Raw genomic sequence first — 21,564 nt, forward strand, 5'->3', positions numbered from 1 at the left:
TTCTTCGTATCCCAGCGTGGGATTTCAAACTTCATTATCAGTTTTGAAATTCATTTTGGCACTTGAACTGTAAATAAATAAATAAATACATCATAATGCGAAGCACTAAGCCTCCCTGCTGAGCAGTCTCTCCTGGCAAAAGACTGCTCCCAGCAATACTGATTTCAAATTGGACAGACTGACTGTTCCCTTTTCCCCATCGCTGGCCTTTGTCTGGTGGCAGATTTTACCTCATCTCTCTCGTTCTGCTCTCCTGATGAAAGTAATGTTAATCCCTTTTTCCCCATCATACCTCCAGATATGTGGATCCAGTGACATGACCTGACATCTCCAGAATATCCTGTGATATGAGTTTCACAATGCTTAATGAATAATAAAAGAGTCATTGTCCAGGTCCAAAAGTTCCCTGTCCTGGACTACTGACTTATGCTAGGATGTGACCTCTCAAACCTAGCGAGAGGTCACAGGGTTTCCCAGGCTGGAGCTAGTCATGGAAAACAAGCTGTTTCTGTAGTCATGATGTACAGATTTGAACATAACACATTCATCATTGCACCACCTTCCTGTGATGCACAGGTTTAGACCTTAAGGCTGAGCGCCTGTAAGAGCAGACAAACGGGGCATTGCCCACAACATTTAATGCAAAAAGATTTGTCCCAAAGTTCTTGGATCTGCTGTCCTAGGACCCCTGAAGTTAGCAGACGTTTCCATTGCTTGCAGCAAAGCCAGGCCGTGTCCTCTGGGTGTGTGACTGCAAACTCAGTGCTATGTGCTAATGGCACCATCCCCTGTGGTGGGGTTCCCTGGCTTGCGCTGTGGCCACTGCAGCAATGCAGCCGATGGGAGGAAGTAAACAACTGTTTCATCAGGTTCATAATTGACCCTACTCAGTCTGTTGACATCTCACAGCCCCAAAATGGGGTTGTCTGAAGCATAATCCTTGCCTGAATAGGTACTGATTAACAGCAAGGGGAGGCAGCTACGGCAGCTGATCATTACAGCAATCCTCAATGTAATGAATGTTGTACAGAAAGTGGAAAAAAGGCTCCAAGAATTTTCTGCTAGTCTCTGTGGTCTTTGTAACACAGCAAGAGATAAAGAGCCTGATTCTAGGTAAGATAATTTCTGAAGATATCACTGCAGTAAGGGTAAAAGTGTTCCATGTTTTTCCACATGTAACATGCAGCACTTCAAAGTCATCTTCTTGTAGCAGATTGAGCTAGTGCCGTGGTACAAAAATTAACTCAGTCTGTGAAAGAACTCAGAACCAGGACATTGCGTAAAGCTTTTTGCAGAATGGAGGTAGCTATCAAATAGCTTCCAAAGCTGAAGAGTAGATGGACGTGGGTTTAAATTTAGCTCACTAATCAGAAAGCAAAACTAGCACTGACAATGTTTGGTGCTGTGCTAGATGTGGTCTGAGTTGTTCTGGTTGAATTGGTATTGAAATACCCACTGGTTCCTACACAACCTGCTACAATTTGCCTGTACCACACTCTGATCCACCCCCCATCCTCTCATGCAGGCACCCCAGCTGTCTTTCCACTTACTAGTTCACTTAGAGTTTCCTTTGGTTCCCACTGCGAAGGAATCCAGCTCCTGCTTCAGCTTCATCTATAAGCCCATCCTCTTGCTGCCTCGGGGGCTGGAGGATATGGAAAGGACAGCATATGCCTGAATACAGGTCCTCTCAATCACTTTCCTATTGCTATGGAGAAGACAGCCCTGTGCTGTCTTCAGATCAGAGCATCTATAAAATGAAATACAGACATTTCATTTTATGAATGTCTATATTCTTGTTGGAAAACAGCAGGACAGTGCTCGTGAGCATGAGTATGTATGTAGAGCCAACTGCATTCATAAGTGTTGGCAGACTAAGGATAAACTGTGATAGCCTTCACCAGTTACAGCTCTCAGCAAAATTTCAGGAAGAGAAAAGAGCAAAATTATATAAGCTAGGACTGATGATAAATATGATCAAGCATGGGATCAAGCATTCCCTGCAAAGGGAAACCCAGCAAAGATCGCACCAGCAGTGTCGGCATGATTTTACTGTGTTACAAAAGTTCACTTTTCTTCCCTTAAACCACTCACTCCTGGAGCATTTGACTCCATGAGAATGTGTGTCTTGATCATTTTGAGTAAGATGTATATCTGGTCGTAGAACAAATCCTGAGGATGGGAATATGAATGGCGTAAAAGACAAAAAAATTGGAACTCAGCATTTATTTGGTTTTGATGATTACTAAATGCTGGGGAGCTGCACTGTTTTACTCCTAATCATAGGTCAGAGAAAATAAAACAAAGATGCAGCTGTGTCCCATCGAGACGCTCCATCTGGTGAATCTCATGACTTGATCTTTAACTCTATGAAGCACCAATCCACCTGAGAGCACCACAACATTGTACATCGTGGCTGCTTATGTGTATCTTAATCCAGTCCCACAGGATATCTACTACCAGCATTTGAAATACTGTCAGAGCATCATAATTTTTCACTTAATTGAAAATGCATTACTCTGCTTGATTCTCATTTTTCTTACACAAGTGCATCTCTGTTGACTTCCATGGAGTCCAGATGTGGAGACTGTGACCGAGACTAAAGTCTGTCCCACAGTGATTTCAGCCTATTTCTGGAAGGATGCAAGCAGTACAGCTCTGTATAGGAAATGTATATTTATCTTTGGATAGAGGGAGACAAGCATCCCAAGTGCCTTCATTACAGTAGGTTATGTGTGCATGCCCATGTCAGCAGGCATACTGTGGAAGTGTGGAAGTGTGTTTGAATGAACTGAGGTGCAAAAATGGAAATCAACATTTCTCTGAAGCTCTGAAGAATGATGTGTGTGGACCAAAAGAGGACTCAAAGAGGTGTCAGTGCCAGGACTGGGATGGGAGCAGCTCTTCTCAGATGCAGGATCTTTTTTATATTCAGAAGTAGGGCAAGGAAATAGTCCAGCCTTTTCAGCCAGTGATTTATTACTGCCAGAGAAAGGAGGATTCATGACAGAGATTGTAGGCATGGAAGGAGTTAAAAATATTTAGTTCCCTTTGGACTGTGAATGATCTGAGCTTTGGTAGAAGGGGGAGGGGAGCGGTGAGACAACTAGGGAAAGTGGCCAGTTATATAAGGAAAAATACTCAGCTAAATGGCTCCCTTTTGATATATTAATACCTCCTTCAAGGGCTTATTTGAGGAAAAACAGACTTAAGAAAATGAGTTAGGATTTAAATGGACTCGATTGTCTTCAGAGAGATTTAAATAATTACTAAATGAATCTTTTTAGTTGAACTCAGAGAGGCCACTAATCTCTGTGCGTTCCTCTGAGCACAGGTCAGACTGAGGACATGGAGACAAGTAGGAAGACTGAACAGACAAGTACAAGGGAGAAAGGAGGCAAAAGGGGGCTGTCAGGTTAGGCCTGGCCACATCTGAAAGGCACTCAAAGGGGTGCCAACTCAAGGGGGCTTAAAGTGGCTTTAGAGAGTGCCAGATCTGTACGGTATCAGGGCCTCAGTTAAAAAAGGAAGACCTGTAAGTTCAGGGTTATCAGGCAAAGTCTTTAATCCCCATGCACTCTGCTGTTGATGTTCACCACACGATTACCCTTACCCCTTTGCTTTGTCCCATCGCTGAGTGTTGCTGGTGACTTCAGGAGTGATCTTGTTTAGAGCTTAGAGCTGAGAAGAGACATGTACATCCCACTACACTTTGAAAGGCCCTCCCTCATGCAGTTTTTTAGTGGGCTTTTGGTTAGTCGCTATCAATGCTGGACGCTGCAAGAGTGGTGGCCTTCAGCCTGGCTGAGCAGCTCCAAGGAAAGGGGGAAAACCCCACATGAATCTTCAATTTATCAAATGTAGAGAGAAGGGGCTGATGCTTTCATTTCTGAGCGTGTCTGCAGACTCCATCTTTGTGCAAGGCAGACTTAAGAGCCCACAGAACTCTCCAGCTGGTATGGGTGAGAGGAGGTAACACTAGCAAAGACAGGAGAGCGAAGATGTGTACCTCTTTTTAACTATGACAGAGAATTACAGTTTCCTATTTTACAATTTTCTTTTATAACCATGTTTTTAATTTGTAATCGGAAGCAGAACCTTTTTTTTCTGGTGAAATAAATTCATCCTGTTTTTACTCTGAGCCTTGTCTAGGGACAGTGATTGTAGGAGAATCCGACGAGCCCTAGCGACTTTGCAGATCAGTAATTTATTGCCCTCTGTTACAAAGGAATAAATCCATGTACAGTAGTGAATAAGCAAAGAGTCTGAGTCTCCCCATCCAGCCTGTGCTTGTGAATCTGAGAAGCTGAGGGTATTTTTCCCAAGAAGCAAAGGTCAGCTGAAGATTGATCACAAGTGCTTATGGTGGAGAGAAGAGGGGTAGCGGGCAGGTACCCCTGCTGGCAGCAGGTGATGAGAGGCATCTTGTGACACTGGTCAATGTTCCAATTCAAGACATTGAGCTAAAATTGAGAGTATAAGGTGATACTTTTGGCAAATAATTTATTTAACAAAAATACAGCATTAAAACAAGCAGAACTGTTTGTGGATTTAGGAGAAATTTAATAAACCTGAGTCAGCAAAAGCTAGTCCCTAACGATTTCCCTTTCCATAATGAGTGTCCTGCATGTCCTGTGTCTGATTTGCCAGGTCCCATGGATGTCTCAAATGCTGCAGTGCATCCCTAGTGGTAGCAGACATCTGTGTCTAGGCATCGGAGCCAAGCCCTTAAACTTTCTGCATTTAAGAGCGTAACCTGCAAAATCCTCGATGGGCTCAGACCAGTGAGTTGTCCACATGTGAGATGTTGGTTTCTGCTCCCTTTATCTTCCTCATTCATGAGCTGCAGACTCTGCGCAGCGCCCAGCATAGCACCGCCTGACACAGTGCCCTGCCAGTCGCTACAGAACTTTGGCAATCCAAATAATAAAGCGCAGCGTTCATTGCCAATTCTCTGCCTGGCTCCCTGTGGGGAGGTGGTGACTCGCTTGACTTTGATCATGCTGTAGTGATCATGAATATTTACAGCCAGCTCCTCTGCTGCTAGCTACAGACAAAAAGCTCTGGAAATGCCAGGAAACCCCGAGTGTCCCCTCTGCCACCTTGGCTTCTTAGAGTAATTCCTTCTCCTCTCTGGTGCAGATCAAGTTGTTAGCATGCAAGGCAGTGCCAGCACAGACTGTACTGAGAGCAGAGTGACACTGGTGTGTGCAGGGGAGGTCTGTAATGAGCAGAAGTTCGGTAATTAGGCACTTCAGCACAACCTGCAATAAAGGGACATTCAGGGACAGATTTACCAGGGAGAAGAGGGGAAAGAGGGATGGCAAAGGGGGAGCATAGTCCTTCCGTCAGCATTATTTAGTATGGTACATGCTCAGGATGACACTCCGTACTGCATACCAGTGGGTGGGAGCATGACTATTGCAATGCACACATCTTGTCCCTGCAGCACTTCCAAGGCAAGTGGACCCATGTACAGTCCTGTGCCTTTGAGGAAGTGTCATTTGCTCATAGAAAGCACCATTCATCCCCAAATACTGCTCTGGTATCAGTCAGTGTGCCCTTGTATTCCCCTCTGAATGACATGATGGAAATGCAAATCCTTAGGTAAAAATACGGACAGGTTAGATAGCACGAGTGCATGAGGCAATAGGGACCCAGCAAAAGGTGAAGGAAATCTGGACCTGTGCAGCCCTAGGTGGGAAAGCAAAGGTGCCATCATAGCTGGGCAGACGAGAACACAGAGGAGAGGAAAAGCAGGCCACGGGTACTGCAGCTTCAACCGAGTAACTGTCATATTTCTGCCTGTGTGTGTCCTTCAGTTTGTCTGTGACTGTGAACATCCAAGGCAGGACTGTGTGCTGCTGTTTTGTACAGCCCCTGGTACAGTGGGTTCCTGTGCTTGGCTGAGGCCTCGAGGTGCTGCACATCACTTACTGGTCTAGAGCCAAGCTGCCAGGTCATACACCCCGGCTGCCATTCTGCTGCGTGCCATGGAAAAACCTCCTGCATCCTGAGGGCACACTGTACTGCTTGCCCTCATTCTGCACAGGGATTGGACAGTCTTCACTCAGCATTATTTGCTGAGAGGAGATTCCCAGCTGAGCACTTCTTACTCATCTCTGCTCCCAGCTTTTGCTCTGCGTATAAGGGAGAAGAGGCGCCTGGGCTGCTCAGCACCCAGGAGGAGTTGTCTCCACAGTGTAACTTGCCAACGATAAGTTTAAAGGTTAAAACATGGGGCAGCCATTTGGGGAATGTAACAAAGGTGTCTGCAGACTCCCCGTGTGTTCAGACAGTTGCTCTCTCCTGCACCAGATTTATCTGCCTGGGCCTGGCTTGGCGTGAAGGAAGCAGGTATGGGTACGGTCTAGCATGTGCTTGTCCATGAGCGGGCGCCATTTGTTGCATGTCCTGGTAACTCCTTCTCTTCCTCTCTGCCCTGCACAGTACAAACAGGTGGAGCAGTATATGTCCTTCCACAAGCTCCCTGCAGACATGCGGCAGCGCATCCATGACTACTATGAGCACCGCTACCAGGGGAAGATGTTTGATGAGGAGAGCATCCTGGGAGAGCTGAGTGAGCCCCTCCGAGAGGTAAGGAGGAGGCGGTGAATGGGCAATGCATGTTCCTGTCATCTTTGGCAGCCGTGGAGTTCCTGGTGTGCAGTCTCTTGTCTCAGTGCTTTGCAGAGGACACCATCAGTTGATGGGAGTGGTGGGAGGCCAGCTTTCCCATTAGCACTGGTTCTGTGTGTGCTCTAATGTCATGCCCAGCAGAGACAGCACCTCCATGTGTCTGAGCAGCCATAAAGGTACCATTTTGCTTGGGGCCGTACCTGTTGCTATGTTGTGCCTAACTTTCTGGGAGAGCAAGGCCAAGAAGGACACGGTCCACAGCCTGGCTGCGTCTCTGTCGGAGACAGTTTCATTCAGAGGGAGTGACTGTCGTAGCCATTGGTGTATGTCTGGTATTCCCTTGCCTTGGTCATGGCAGAAGTCACTGCTGTGGAGAAAAAAACCCAGGCCTTTGGCATTTGCAGGACTCCTGCCTGAGTTGGTTAAGTGCTGCAGCAAAAGTGATGTCTGACATAAAGGCAATGGGGGCTGCAATATGCAGGCCTTGCCACCCACTCATCATGTGAACAGGTACATCTTGGCACCTTCTGAGGCCATGGCAATGTCTGGCAATGTCCTCCCCGTTCCCAAAGAACCCCTGCAGGAGAGCACTCTGGAAAGTGCCTTGCTATTACCTCAGACTTCTTCAAGACCCCTTCCCTCCCCACACTCACACACACTGCTGCCTGGTACAGCGTCTCAGTAAGCTCCCACCTCGTGCTCCGTAATATTAAGTTGTAGCTCATGTATCTATATAAACCTCTATGCAGTGTGCTGGCCTCATGTGTGCCCCGTCCATCAGCTGTACCGGCATATAGAGTCAAACGAAAGGAGGAGCCTCCTAGCAGGGCCCACACTTGAAAGGAGTGTCTACAGAAAACCCCCTCCCCTAGCTGAAGCCTAGCAATGCAGGCTCTTCCTAGTATATGCCTCTAATACGTTACCCACAAGCACCAGAAGTGGTCTTCCTCCTGTCTTTCCCTCGAGTCACGTGCCTCCAAAGGAGAGAGAAGGGCTGAGGATCTACCAGCCATATATTAAAACTAGTTCTGCCGAAGTCTAAAAGGGCAACCCTGAAAAGAACCCCGGTGAGGAGGAGACAGATACTTCCCCAGCTCTTTTTCTACCTGCTCCAGTCATCCAGATCCTCCTTCCCTGCTTGGCTGGGGAGCGTTGTGCTGAGGTGGTTTACTCAATATCACTTTCTGCTGCTTTCTGAGTCTGAGCTGACATGGCAGAGAGCAGCTCCTGTGCAGTGGAAAGTGCTGTCATACCCTCCGAGTGACACCAAGCCACAGGAGGAGGCACAGTCCCTGTCTGCTATATGACAGCTGAACAGCTGAATTGGGTTTTCTTCATCTGAGGTTGATGATCTAGCCCCTGCCTCAGTGACTGGTGGGCACCTCTCCCTCCCCTCTCTTGACACTGTCCCCAGCTGCCCAGGATAATTCTTTCTCTGAGCGCCTTGGCACATTTGTGCTGTTTAATACCTCATTGACAAGGAAGGGCAACAGAGAATGTAGGGCTGCCAAGGTGAGTTATAACATTTTCCCAGAGAGGAGCCCTGGGCTTTTTCATAAAGCAGTTCACCAGTGCTATGCACCTCTCTCACAGTCCAAAGTTTCCTGCAGAAAGAGGTATATTGTGTGTATTTGGGAGGTTGGGGGGGTATCATCCCTACTCAAAGAGAAGGCATATGAATGAAAGCAATGAAGCATGGTGTCAAGCTGTCAGCTTCAGCTCATACTGCTATGTGCTCTGAGCATCCAGAGCCCATTCCAGCCTGCACTGGGGGAGCCAGACTAAGGGAACAGCTTTTTTCTGCCCCCCATTTTCTAATGTACAGGTCAAGTTGGGGATCTTCATAGGTTATTAGATGTTGACTAAATATATGTGTGTGTCTTTTCTGCTCCCTGTCCCATCTTTTCTCCCCCCTCCCTCTCTCTCTTTTTCTCTCTCTCTTTTGCATCACATTGTGGTCAGGAAATCATAAACTTTAACTGCCGGAAGCTGGTTGCCTCCATGCCCCTCTTTGCCAACGCAGATCCCAACTTTGTGACATCCATGTTGACCAAGTTGCGGTTCGAGGTGTTTCAGCCAGGGGATTACATCATCCGGGAGGGCACCATTGGCAAGAAGATGTACTTCATCCAGCACGGGGTGGTGAGCGTCCTCACCAAAGGCAACAAGGAGACCAAGCTGGCAGATGGCTCCTACTTCGGAGGTGCGTGTTAGTGAGTCACCCTTACATAGTGATACCCACGGGGATGGCAGCATGTGGAACTGATACCCCCGGCACCTCCTCCACCCTCTGTCTCTGTTCATCTCACCTGTCTTGCAGGTGAGGGAGGTGACTGGGACTCAGGGGCAGTGCAGGAGTCTAGATAATAAATAATAACAAAATGGAGAAGGGAAACTTAGTTCTTGTAGGTTCATTTCTTTTTGCCCCGAGCAAACTGACTGATCTGTAAAGCTGAAAACCTAAACAAAAAAACCGGAGCATTCTCAATTCTCCAAGCACATTTATAGTGTTGCCTAGTCCTACTGTCTGGCATCTATCATAAGAGGTACTGTATAAACACGGAGGAAGAAACATAGTCCATCATCTCCCCAGCCTGTGGCTCAGCAAAATGTCGTGAAGGTCAGCAGGCAGGCGTAATGTATCAGCAGCAGAGCTCTGGAACAGTGAAACTAGCATGAGGTCAGAAAACTGTAAGAGAAGATTTAGGATATTGCTCTTATGAGTAACACAGACACACCCCTCCTATCAGAGCCCTGTAGAGACCTCACTGACAGCCCAAGACAGACAGTTCTCTGGTAGATGCATGTTTCAGTACAAGCACTGAATGCACCACAATTAATGGCCTATTGAGAGGGGGCAGAATGAAACCTGCCTTTCCTTCCCTTCTATAAGGCCTTTTTTCTATTAAAAAATCCCTATCATGCGCTTCCTACACTCTTCTTAGACTCTTAGTTCCTGTGAAACAACCTGTCTGCACCTACCTGGAGTACAAGGATTTTGCACGTCCCTAGCAAGTTGAGTCAGTTTGCTGGGATTTGGAGTTACAGTGTTGGAGTCAGGATACCCTGACCCTGACAGATTTGATTAAAATTGCCCATGACGTTCAGTGTGTTTTAGGTACCATACACACAACTCCTCACACACATTCAAAGCCGGCACAGTCTCATAAGCATCATTTCCTTAGGAAAGCAGCCTAATAATGCACTTATAACCTTGTAGTGCTGCTATACCAGTGCTTTGGGGAAGACCCAGAATGAATCCCAAGAGTGGTGCTGGTGGATTGACACCCAACATACAGCAGAGAGAAGAGTGCTTTTAGTCTTTAGGTCACACCATCTGTCTTGAAGTGCCTGTCTTAGCTGCCCATACTCTGTGTGTAATCAGTGGAAAAGCAGGGCTCGGGGGCTCTCCACTGAGTGTTCAAGGAGCGTCTGTGCCCAAGTGAGGCATTTATGGTAGAGTCAAGGGTTTCTGTTCTGTAACCAGCTGAGCATGCTCCTAGGACTGCAGTGTAAATACACCAAGAGTTAGTAGGTGCCACTAAATTGGCTTTCCCTGACAATCTGTAAGCTTGTGGCACATCTACAAAAAACTTTGAAAAGACAAATGTTCCAGGTGTGGGGATCAAAATTGCTACCAGGCACCAAGGCCCCAGGTCAGCACAGAGCCCTTACTACAAATCTAGAGAGTGAGCTTCAATGAGAGCACGGCTTGACCTTCTGCTCCCAGTGCCCATGAGGAGCTGGAGAAAGACAGCTTCTCCACTCTGAATGCACAAATTATATCTTTGGTAATCCACCATAACAAAACTTGACTAGCTAATTAGATCAGCAGAATCCCTGAGGTGCAATTTTGTGTAGCAGCTGCCACAACTGAGCCCCCTGGTATTTTTAAATGTTACTGCATATGCAGAATATTACCACTGTTCATGTTTTCAGTGGGAGTGCAGGTAGAGTCCAGCTAGCGAGGAGACTGGGTGGCAGGCAGGACTGCCTGTGAGCGACAGTGCCAGGTCTTGTATTACAGGGGTGATGGTGTCTATCCCCATGTTCTCAGCTTGGGTCTTTCATTCCAGAAATTTGCCTGCTGACCCGTGGCCGGCGCACAGCCAGCGTGCGAGCTGATACCTACTGCCGGCTCTACTCCCTCTCAGTGGACAACTTCAACGAGGTGCTGGAAGAGTATCCCATGATGCGGCGAGCTTTTGAAACCGTGGCTCTTGACAGGCTGGACAGAATTGGTAAGTAGAAGGTGTGAGGGTCTCCTTCCCAGTACCTGCTGCCCTGGCACCCCATCTCCGGGTTTGTCCTTAGTTCCTTTGCTGGAGTTGTGAACTGAAGGAGAACCCGGCCTGTCTCTCCTTGCCTGACTTCAGCTCCTACAAGGAGCCCCATTCACAATCAGTTAAATCCACATCCTTCTGTCTCTCTCACACATACCCATTTCTGCCGGCTCCTGCTTCCATTTGTTTCCCTTTCCAAGAGTTCTTTTTGAAGAATCAAAATCTGCAATCTGATGCCATCAGGGCCGTGCTGGTGAATTCACTGGATTTTGAATTTTAGCTCAGAATGTGTAAATACCCACAGCCTCCCAGGTTCAAGAGAAAACAGACCAGGCTGTGAGCCCGAAGTCCTGCAAGCAAACCCCAGTATTTCAGTGAAATATTCTGTGGCAGAAATCATCTCGGCATGGGGATTTGAGTGTTTTTTAGAGCGTGACCTGGTTTTGCAGGGATGCTGGCTGGGGTATGACTGTATGGGTTATTGGTATTAATTTTTTTTTTAAGACAAAAACGAATAACCATGTTGATGAGGAAGAATATTCTTCTCTGGTATATCAATGCATAATGAAATGCAGACCATAATGCTCCTTTTCAGGACAGTTTTTTTTCTGGTCATAGTTGACAAGCAACTGGAGAAGCAGGAAGTGCTGCAGGAAAGGGAAAGCTTTGGATGCTTTCTGATCGTAAAGAGACTCTTGTGCAAAGCCATCAGCAAAACACAACCACAAAGCACCTGCCCAGCTGTCCATCAGAGTCCAACTATAAATATATTCAGTAGAAATAGGCACCTGATTGAACAAAGACATGGAACAATTGATAAAAATCTAACCTCCCACAGACCAAATTAAACACAATTAATCAAAGAGTATTATTGAATTGGTATAACTCATAGTGACCCATCCCAGGATGCTTTCCTGTCCCGTGGGAGACATAACCTGTGCTGCAAACATCCTTGTCTAACTAGAGAAGACCAGGATAACATTCCTTGGTCACAGCCAGCGATGTTTAGCACAAAGAGATTAAGTGACTTATGCAAGGTCATGCAAGAAGTCTTGGCAGAGCTGAGGACTGAGCATTTCAGAGTCCCAGACTAAATTCTTTAGCTTCTTATTATACATCTCTTAAACCTGCATGCATTTTCATTGCTTTTCAGAATCATAAAGGTCAGTGCAGGTCTGACTACAATGCAGAAGGCAAGGAGGATAATGGGGTGAAGGGGGTAGGGAATAAGCTGGCATCCCAGCAAGGGGTGCAGTGCCTCTGGGGCTTTTCATGCCAGGAACATTGTATTCTGTGCATCTCATTATCTGCTGCAAATCAGAAAGTGTGACCCCTGAGGAAAAGGTTACGAGCTAAATAAATAGAGTTTGGCAAATCCCATGCTAATGAGACCCTAGTGTAAGTGGCAGTAGTCTCACCACTTGGATTATTTAAATTAGACTGAATAAACAACTAAGAAAATGTAATGTCAGGCACAACCAGGGATGGACCAGCTTGACATTGTCTCAAATTCTTTGGCTTTAGATGGTCAGTGCTGCTCAGCTTCCTAGCCTGATCCTCTCTGTGGCTCTGTATACAGGTGGGCAGGGCGTCCTGTGCTCCTTGTCTTTTGCTCTGTGTGCCGCTGCACAGACACCTAAAATTCATGGAACATTCTGAACCAGCATAAAGAACCTCACATGCTTCTTCCCCCTAGGAGAAATTCCTCCACACGCAGCTGCAAAATGTCAACATAAGGTCAGGTGACACGGAGCAACTGGAATAACAGGCCCCTTGGTGCAGAGCTCTGGCATTGTCCTCCCCTCCTTTTGCCATTCTGCTGACCTGACACAACATCAGTCCCTATGCCATATAAAAGGCAGAGACCTTCAGAGTCGTACACTGGAAATCCTAGTGCTACCCCTGTTTCCCTGGCAATCAGACTTGAGAGCTGCCTGTTCTCTCAACTTTACATCCTCTACTATTGCAAAATAGCATCTTCATAGCACCTTCCAATGCTGTTGTGCCCAGCACTCTTTGGCTGGAATTTCCCAAAAGAGCCTAAGGGAGTTATGCACACCCTACTGAAATTGGCAGATCCCATGGAAATCCCTGTCTTTATAAATAAGGCATTTCTTCACCTTCCCCTGAAACATGCACCATCCAGAAAGAGCAGCGCAGTAGCTGTGTAACAGCGTGTGACTTTTTAGGGAAGTCAAGATGACTGCATTCTGCTGAGACTCTCTCTGAAAGTAGAGGGTTTATTCTAGAGGACTAAAGTTAAGGAACAGCAGTTCATAAAAGCCAGGTATGAACAGAAGCAGAACCATATTTTTGTTCCTGTTACATTCAGCTCAGGATCTGTACACAAGATGAAAGCAAATGGGAGCCTCTTTCCAAGTCAGTGGTGCATTCACTTAACTCCCTTCTACCCAGATGACAACATATCCTTGAGAAGCCTATGCCTCACTGAGTACATGAAATGATTCAGACGGCTCTATCTCTATTCTGGTACCAGGGTAAGATCCATCCAGCATTCCCCCTGTGCTGGAATCCCCCAGTGAGGAATCAAGAGAGCAGGGAGAAAAATCTCATTCCATCCAGTCACAGTGATTGGAAAGATGTTTACAGGATTACCTGCTATATGGAGGATTTGGAAAGCATGGTCTAAGCTTGTCTAGGTAGCAGGGAGATAGGATGAGAATGTAAGGCCTCTTCCCTTGAAGCAACAGGAGCAGTACTGGTTGACTGGAGGTGCGATGAGGCATTCACTTTGCAAAGCAAATGCAGTTTGAAAGCCTGTGGCTAGGCAGAGGGGAAGGAGAGGGGCAGTTGCACCCTGATCTGTGTGCCCCCATCACTTCTGCTGGTAGACGGGCAGTGCAGCAGCATGAAGGGCACAGCTCCCCAGGGAGCTGTCAGCTACATTGATCGCCCGGCAAAGAGCATGTTGATGTATCCTTCTAACCTCTGTTGTTAATGGGAATTGATATTGGCATCCTGCCTGTGCCGTGCATAGCTGGGGAAGAAGTTTCCCAGGTGTTTTGCACTTGCAGAGCTCCTTAAAGACTGGAAGGGATTAGTCTCCATGAATTGACTAAGGCTGGGATTCTGCAAAGATTTGTCTCCCTGCTTAACTCTGCTCTCTGAGTAACTTCAGACTCTAAAGAACTCCTCAACCCGCAGAATATCACACGCATAACTCTCCACAGGCTCAGGGCCTGAAGACTGAGACTCAAGGAAATTAGGCTGATCACTGATTAATGATCATTTTATCACTGATTAAATCTTCCTCTTTTTCTTGTTCTTGACCAAGCTGTAAAATTCTTTGTAGTATTTGTGTGTGGAAATGATTTGTTCATCTCTCCAGTGAGTAATTCTTTGACAGGCATTTGTGAATCGTCCCAGTTTGTGGTGTGTCAATTAGTTACATAAGTCTGTTCCTGTCTGGCTTTGAAACTGGCTTTCAGTGACCACTGAAGCTCAAAATTAGATTTTCACAAGTATTTGCACTTGTAAAACACAACCGCTCAAATGTTCATTGAAAGTAAATACAATATGGGTCGTGAATATCGTCGAATCGAAATTCACTGCTGCGTTCAAAAAATATTGGGGGGCAATTATTTTCCATTGTTCATTGTCCTGTAATAAATACCATAAATGTCTGTCATAAGGTTGCTTACCATCCGTTATCAAGGTCACTGGTGAGAGCTGAAGGCATACTTAAAGCCAGAGGAAGTTATTTTTTCATTTTCATCAGGAATTTTTCACCACGTAGTTTGAAATGCATACATTTTGAATGCCAGTTGCATATGTTTTGATACAAGGATCCCAGTTAACCCAGGATTAAAAATGCCTTGCATTTCCTCCAGGCATTGCAGATGCTAAAAAACTAAAGAAAAGCTAAGACAACACAATACCAGTCTCTAAATATAATTATATAATATTATTGCGGTACAAGAGTGTCTGTTGAAGATATTATAGTGGTAGAAGTTTTAAAAGCTTTGTCATATAAACAAGCCACAAAAATAGCTGTTCCCAAACATTTTGACTAGGCATCCTATTTGTCAGCTTGTGATCATGCTTCTGCAATTGAAATCCTGTTGGGTTTGCAGCCCCGCTTGTCTAGGTCATGACTAATACTCTGGGATCTGCTGCCTCAGAGGAAGGGCTGGCCTGTGTTAGGCTAGGTGAATGAGAAGATCTGGGATCTGTGCCAAGCTCTGCCACAGATTCCCTGTTTGTCCTTGTCATGCCTTTGCTCGGTGCCTCAGTTCCTCATCCCTTCTACAGGGAAAATAATACTAACAAAGGTGGAGCTTGGTCTCTGGATGCTTCTTAGCTGCCTACTCCCTTGTGGCAGGTGCCGTGCAAGGTGATGTGAATAACTGAAACGGACTGAAATGTGTATAAATAAAACAATACATACTCAGCATAAATTTTACACTGTATCCACATTGTAGTCCCAAATTTGTTTACAGTACACAGGTGAGTAACCCCCAAAGAGCTGCACATGTGAGATGAGCAAGCAGGTTTGGTCATAACACGCTATATATATATATATATATATGCTTCTTATTTGAGGCTGCCGATACAGGCACAGGTGATGTAAAGATACAAGTTCCTGTGGCCCAGGTATATGATGCTAGAGTGTGTGTGCTTTGGGAGAAGGCTTTATTTCACGATCATATTGAACACTACCCAGCCCTTTAAGGAGGTGGAATCTTATTATCCAAGTACTGAGACAGGTGAGAGTATCAGTGGCTGACAAGAGATAACATAGGTTCTCCTGTGTTGTGTCCTCTCTGATCACCTGAATAACCCACAAACATAACTGTTTATGATGAAACAAAGTTCAAATACCACTGCGTGTATTCCTCTGACTTGAAATCCTCTCTCCTCATTTCCAACACTACAACGTGGAGATCTGAATCTGACTTTTATAGTCAGCAGAGAGAAAAAGGCATTTAGAGTATGATTTGTCTTATCCTAAGGTGGCTATCTCAAATGGCTTAGGTGGATCACACCCTAGAAATGCTATCTAGCACAGACATGCAGGGTAGGAGCTTGAACTTAAGTAGGAATTAAATATTTGAAGTTCTTTTTATTTGGAAGTGAAGGCCCAGACTCAAGAGTATTTTCTGGTTAGCCTAAGGAAAGATATCAACAACTCACCAGTCATGAGTGAATGCAAATTACTTCAGCTTAATTAAGGTGAACTGGCAACCCTGTTCACCTGAACATAAAGTACCATTTCTCATGCAACTCTAAAAGGAAAATAAAGCCTAAGACACCCCAGCAGAAGGGACAGTGGGGGGTGGTGATGATATCTCAGGAGACCTGTCTTTGACTTTGTAAATGGCCTTGGTCACATCAGTTTATCCCAACCCATGTCTACCTTGCAGGGTGCAAGTTCTCTGGGAAGTTTGGTCTTCCAGGCAGGAGTCACTAGTACTACGAACAGGTAGTTGGCTAGCTGGAGACGTTAAGCAGAAGCGAGAGAGTTGGGGGAGTCGTAGGAGATACAATGTATTTGTGCCCCATCTCCGTGGGTCCCCCAAGTTACCAGATTCCTTTCATATTTAGAGAGCCATGTCGACAGCTTTTTGCTATCTGCATAAAAATAAAACATCTGTTCAGATAACATTTTACCATTCCAACACCTTTTAAAATAATTTTCAACCCCCTCTTTAATTACATTAAGTAGGACCTGCCTACCAACCACACCTCTAGACTCAGGGGACTTACCCTGCCTTGAAGGCAGTCCAGTAGCTATCTGCAACCAGACCACACTGCAAAGCACGCAGCTGACAGAAAAACAGTGCCAGAATGTCCAGAGTCTTCTAGAATCTGTCCCTGTCACAGCTGTCAGCTCCAGTAGGGCACTGAGGATTGAGTGCAGGAGCTTTGGCTCTAAGCACAAGCACTTCCACCCCTTGAGGAGAAGGCAGCTCTTTGGCTTCAGTCTCCAGCGATAAGTAACAGCCAGGATACCATGCTTCAGCAGCACAGGGCATCAGGGCATCACAGGCACTCCGGAATTACACAATCCTTACACACGTTCATGGATATTCACAAACAGTTTGCTCTAGATAGCTCTATATATTCAATTCTCTTTTCTGCAAAGCTCTGTGTGATGAGCATAACTGTAAAGACTGGGAGGGAAGAGCTTCATTTATTTTAAGTTTTGTTTAACTGTCATGAGGTTCATCAGATAACATTATTCACTGTGTATCATTTGACCTACAGCAGTTTGTCCCAGTTAAAGGCTGTGTTCTGTCTGTTAAAAAGAGATGCCACATATTTTGGAAGATATCTGTTCAGTTTATGGGAGAGGAGAAGCAATCAGTGGTTGGCCTGAGCTGTACAGGGAGGGAAGACCTTCACTTGGAAGGATAGGGAATTGTCCACTTAAAAATTCTGAACTCATTATTGTTTGTTAAGATGGTAATAAGAAAACAGATTCAGCTCCCCAGTACAATGGGCTCTACACTGAAAAAATTTATTTCCCTTTCAATGTGGTCTTTGGCTTTCCTGCAATAAAACCCCTGTGTACAGGTGTAACTCCACACAGGTTTGCGGAGGACAGAGCAGGGGAGAAGGAGATACTGTTGTACTTGAAATGTACCACCAGAGTTCAAACGATACAGCTTTAGCAAGAGGGAAATGAAACTGCAGTATGCAGGTGGGTGCTGCCTTCTATGTGTCATGGCATAAGAGCACACATATGGCAACTCCTGCAGAGCAGTTCATCGAGAACTGCACATCGGGTTTGTAATGTCTTTACACAGCCAGGCTCTCAGGAAAGTTAATCTAAATTAGTTTCTAGAGCAGATTTGTTAAGTGCACTGAACTCCCCTGTGCATGCTCTTAGAGTTGATCCAGCTGGCTTTGCTTTGCTTCCAAGAGCTACTTCAATTCTGAGCAGAAACATTTACATGACAGTTAATACAGTTCAGTGTGGGTTAACTTACATTTGAGAGGAAGTCAGGCTTGAAGAGGAGAAGAGCACATATACTGGGAGTTAAGAATTATTTTGAAATCTCTGTTCCAGCTAATTTCCCTGTATACATGGACTTTAAGACAGTAGCAAGAGCTGGTGCAGCGAGACCTTCCAACCAATGTAGTCCCAGTGCAGAAGAGTTCCCCCGGGGCACAGAAGCAGCTGTGGCAAACTGCCAGTTACTGAGTATGTCCAGGGCTGCTTTGCCTGCAGTTGCCAGTTGCTGCATTGCCCCTCTGCGGACGATGGCAGCAAGCTGAATTACCACAGGAGACCAGCTCAGGACACAAGTAACCCATAAGCAAGGGAGGGCAAAGACCACCTTCAAAGCTGCAATGTGCTGTGAGCCCTTTGCTGCAACCAGTGATCCAAGCAGGGTGTTTAGCGCCCAGTGGTATGAATAATAAGAAGCGAAGACCTGAAAGAAGTAACCATGTGGCAGGGGGCAGCCACTTTGACAGCAGGCCAGGGCATAAGCCAGCGTAATAAAGTGAGATTATTTCAAATACATGCAAATTCAGAAAGCAATTTAGTGACCTGAATTCTTAAACTGCAGCCAGTGGGCTTAGACAGAACTGAAAAGAGAAATGAACAGAAAGTCACAGCTAATTTTCCCTGTGTCTGTGCAGAATTTTAACAACAGAAGTCTAATTTTGATTATTTGATAGAAGAATTATTGTTGAGTGCTGGCTCCTTTTATGAAATCACATGAGCCTTTCTCCCTGTTCTTTTGTGTGCTATCTACAGTTGAGGAAAATCTGACTTTGCAATTCTTTTTTAAGGGAGCAACATCTATTTGCTTAGTTTCCATAATTTTACATACCCCACTCCACTTCAAAGCACCGGTAGCTTTGCTATGAAGATCTTCTAGGCTCTAAATATCTTCCTTTTTTTTCCTGTATTTAGCCTGTTGTTGCAGTGAGGAAAATAAGGAGTTTTTAGAACCCAGAGCACTCCATTGATGATATTTATTTTTGTCTGACTATGGGAAAAAAATCATATTGTGTTAGGAGCTGTACAAAAAAGTCAGTTGTGCCATGGAGACCTTTTAATCTTAAGTCCTTTAACTGACTGTGCTCCCATAGCTCCATTAGTTGAACCGTCCCTCAGTCCTGTTCAGGGGCCCATCCAGCCCAAGTGGCTGCTTGGGAGCCACCCAGGCCTCCCTTCATCAGGTTGTCACACACCACTTTGCCCTGCAGAAACCCAGGGCAGCTTCTCTCTCCTCTGTAGAAAGGTAAGGGGCCTTGAGCTACCTCAGAGTAAGCAAGGGTGGGGAGTTTGTGCATGAGGTGGTTGCAGACGGCTCCTCTGCCAGCTCCATGGCATCTCAGTAAATTTGTGTAGTGCTTTTGGGTTTAGGAGAAATGCTTGGGTGGATTGTTTATCGGGGTACCTTAGACTCTGCTCAGCACTTAAATTTATGTGGGATAAACAACATAGAAGGAGAAACTCTGTAACATACAGCCTCCCATACAGCCTCCATGCTTCCGTGATTAGACTGAAGGGGAAACAGGAGTCCCTTTTCCTTTCTCCTAATGAAGCTTCTCACTGGCTTAGCAAGAACACAGGACTGTTGTGGTTCACTGAGTGTAGCTGTGAGCTGCGGACCATCATTTCAATTGGGGTTACACACAGCCAAACTAATCAGCCTTTCAGTCATCTGGTTGCTGTCTTTTCTGCTCTCCTTTTGAGGCAGGTGCTGTGACAATAAATCCAGAGCAGGAAAAATGGATTTGAAACTGAAGCAATTTCATAAATAAGATGAGGAGGAGAAATAATCTCAGAACCACCGGCCCAAGCGAACTTGCACCTACTGCCTTGTTCCACTGTTGGCTTATGTTTCATGCAGGACCTTAGTCAGACCTGCCAGGAAAATGTCTTTGTCCCACCAGGACTCTGCTGTGTGCCTGTTCTCATCTGGTGCTGGTTGGAAGGAGGATTTTCTCCAGAAGCAGCTAATAAGACTTATATTAGCGTGTGGAAACATCATGTAAATGATGCAATTAATTAGAATGGTGAAACCAATTAATTTTTCAGTTTGCTAACCAATTACAATTTTGAAAAATTATTTTGAAAAATTGCTCTCCCCTTCAATACCTAAAAGAATGTTTTCAGTGATTTTTTTAAATGTTCTGGAGCAGAAATTTGAGACTTTCTTGGCAAAACAGAAAAGAAAAATTTGATCTAATGAAACAGTTAATAGATTCAAGCTGGGCTCAGGAAAACAGGAAAGTGTAATGTAATTTCAAAGGAAAACTGAAATGTTCCATTTTAAAAACTAACAAAAATAATCATTCCAAGGTTTTTGCTGGAATTATTTTATCAATTTGACACGAATTTAAGGAACTTTGATCAAACCATTTCCAGTAAATAGTATGCATGTTTGGAAAATGTTAGCACATTCTCTATTTAGTGCTCTGCCAAGGAAACAAGAGTCTGCTGTTCAAGCTCTTTCTGTGTTGTCAAGAGCTCTGGTTATGAAAACATCGGTCCCCTCAATTCATCCGTGCAGCTCTGATTAACGTCGCTATGAGTTCTCATTTGAATTGAGGGCAGCATTGGAAATTGCAGGCTATTCAAGCACAGACAAGGAAATCAGAAGCCAAAGACAGGTGACATGGAATTAAAAGAGTGAGATGAGGTGTAATGATGGAAACACAGAGCAGTTGCTGATATTGAGCTTTTCGGAAAGCTGCACTAGCAACATCTGCTGTTTCTGCTCCTTCTACCCCTAGCCGTTCCTCCTCAGCCTGGTTTTGCTACAGTCTGTTATCAAGAAAGCAAATGTGGTAAGGCAGCTTTTTTGCCTGTCTGGTTTGAACTCAGCATGCTGTCTCCCATCCACATCCTGACCTTGCAGTTGTGTGAGATAGCCACAGATTGCCCATGCTGGGATTTGTACCTTCAACTCCAGAAAGAGAATGATTACAAACCTGCAGTCTGAATCGTTCTTTAACTCAAGTGTGCTGGCCACATTCTCTCTTACCTGTCAATTTTATTTAGATAGGTTGTTCCTTCTCTCCAGACTTGGAGCAGTTAGTATTTCTGTTTCTGTTTAAGCAGCTGTTTGTGTTCTAATTTGTGAGCACGTATGTGATTCTAGTAGATATCACGTGGAAATTACTCTGTGTGTGTGTGCACGCGTGCGCACGCAGCGTGACCCTCTGTGCCATTCACTCCCTTTCACTGTACATTCACTGCAAAAATGCTCTTAAGTTTAAAGGTGACATTCATGCTCCCTCTGGTGTGCCTGGCTACCTGAATGGCAGGTAGAACCAGGACCTCTCTGTTTAGGGGGTGCCTGGTGCTGCCTATTCCAGTCCGGTATACAATGAAACAGACATTATATACATATCCTACACACGCACTTCCAGTGCAGACAAGCTCTCCAGCCCCTGCAGTGACATTAGCAGTTCAGAACACTGTTTACCTTCAGGACTGTGTCCTTCCAGGGCCGGTGTCTTTCTCCAAGGTGAGAAAAGAAAGGCCAGTCCTTATGCCTTACTGCTTCTTTTGGAGGGAGTGATTAGCAGTAGGTAAAACTCAAAAGCATTAAGCATCCCATAGCACTACCCACAACAGACACGTCCCAAACGCACCAGTTGCAGATGCAGAATCAAAACTCTGTCAGCATTTTAGTGGTTTGGTTTTATGGTG

General features: G+C 45.3%; 1 protein-coding gene across 1 annotated transcript in view; it reads left to right on the top strand.

Moving 5' to 3' along the window:
• Positions 1–21,564, top strand: part of HCN4 (hyperpolarization activated cyclic nucleotide-gated potassium channel 4) — a 108,220-nt gene that overhangs the window by 82,496 nt on the left and 4,160 nt on the right. Inside the window, 3 exon segments of the mRNA XM_009319916.1 lie at positions 6,451–6,597; positions 8,602–8,842; positions 10,716–10,880. Of these exon segments, the coding sequence (XP_009318191.1) occupies positions 6,451–6,597; positions 8,602–8,842; positions 10,716–10,880 (553 nt within the window).

This window comes from Pygoscelis adeliae, unplaced genomic scaffold, assembly GCF_000699105.1.
Source record: "Pygoscelis adeliae isolate BGI_AS28 unplaced genomic scaffold, ASM69910v1 Scaffold303, whole genome shotgun sequence".
Classification (NCBI taxonomy): Eukaryota; Metazoa; Chordata; class Aves; order Sphenisciformes; family Spheniscidae; genus Pygoscelis; species Pygoscelis adeliae.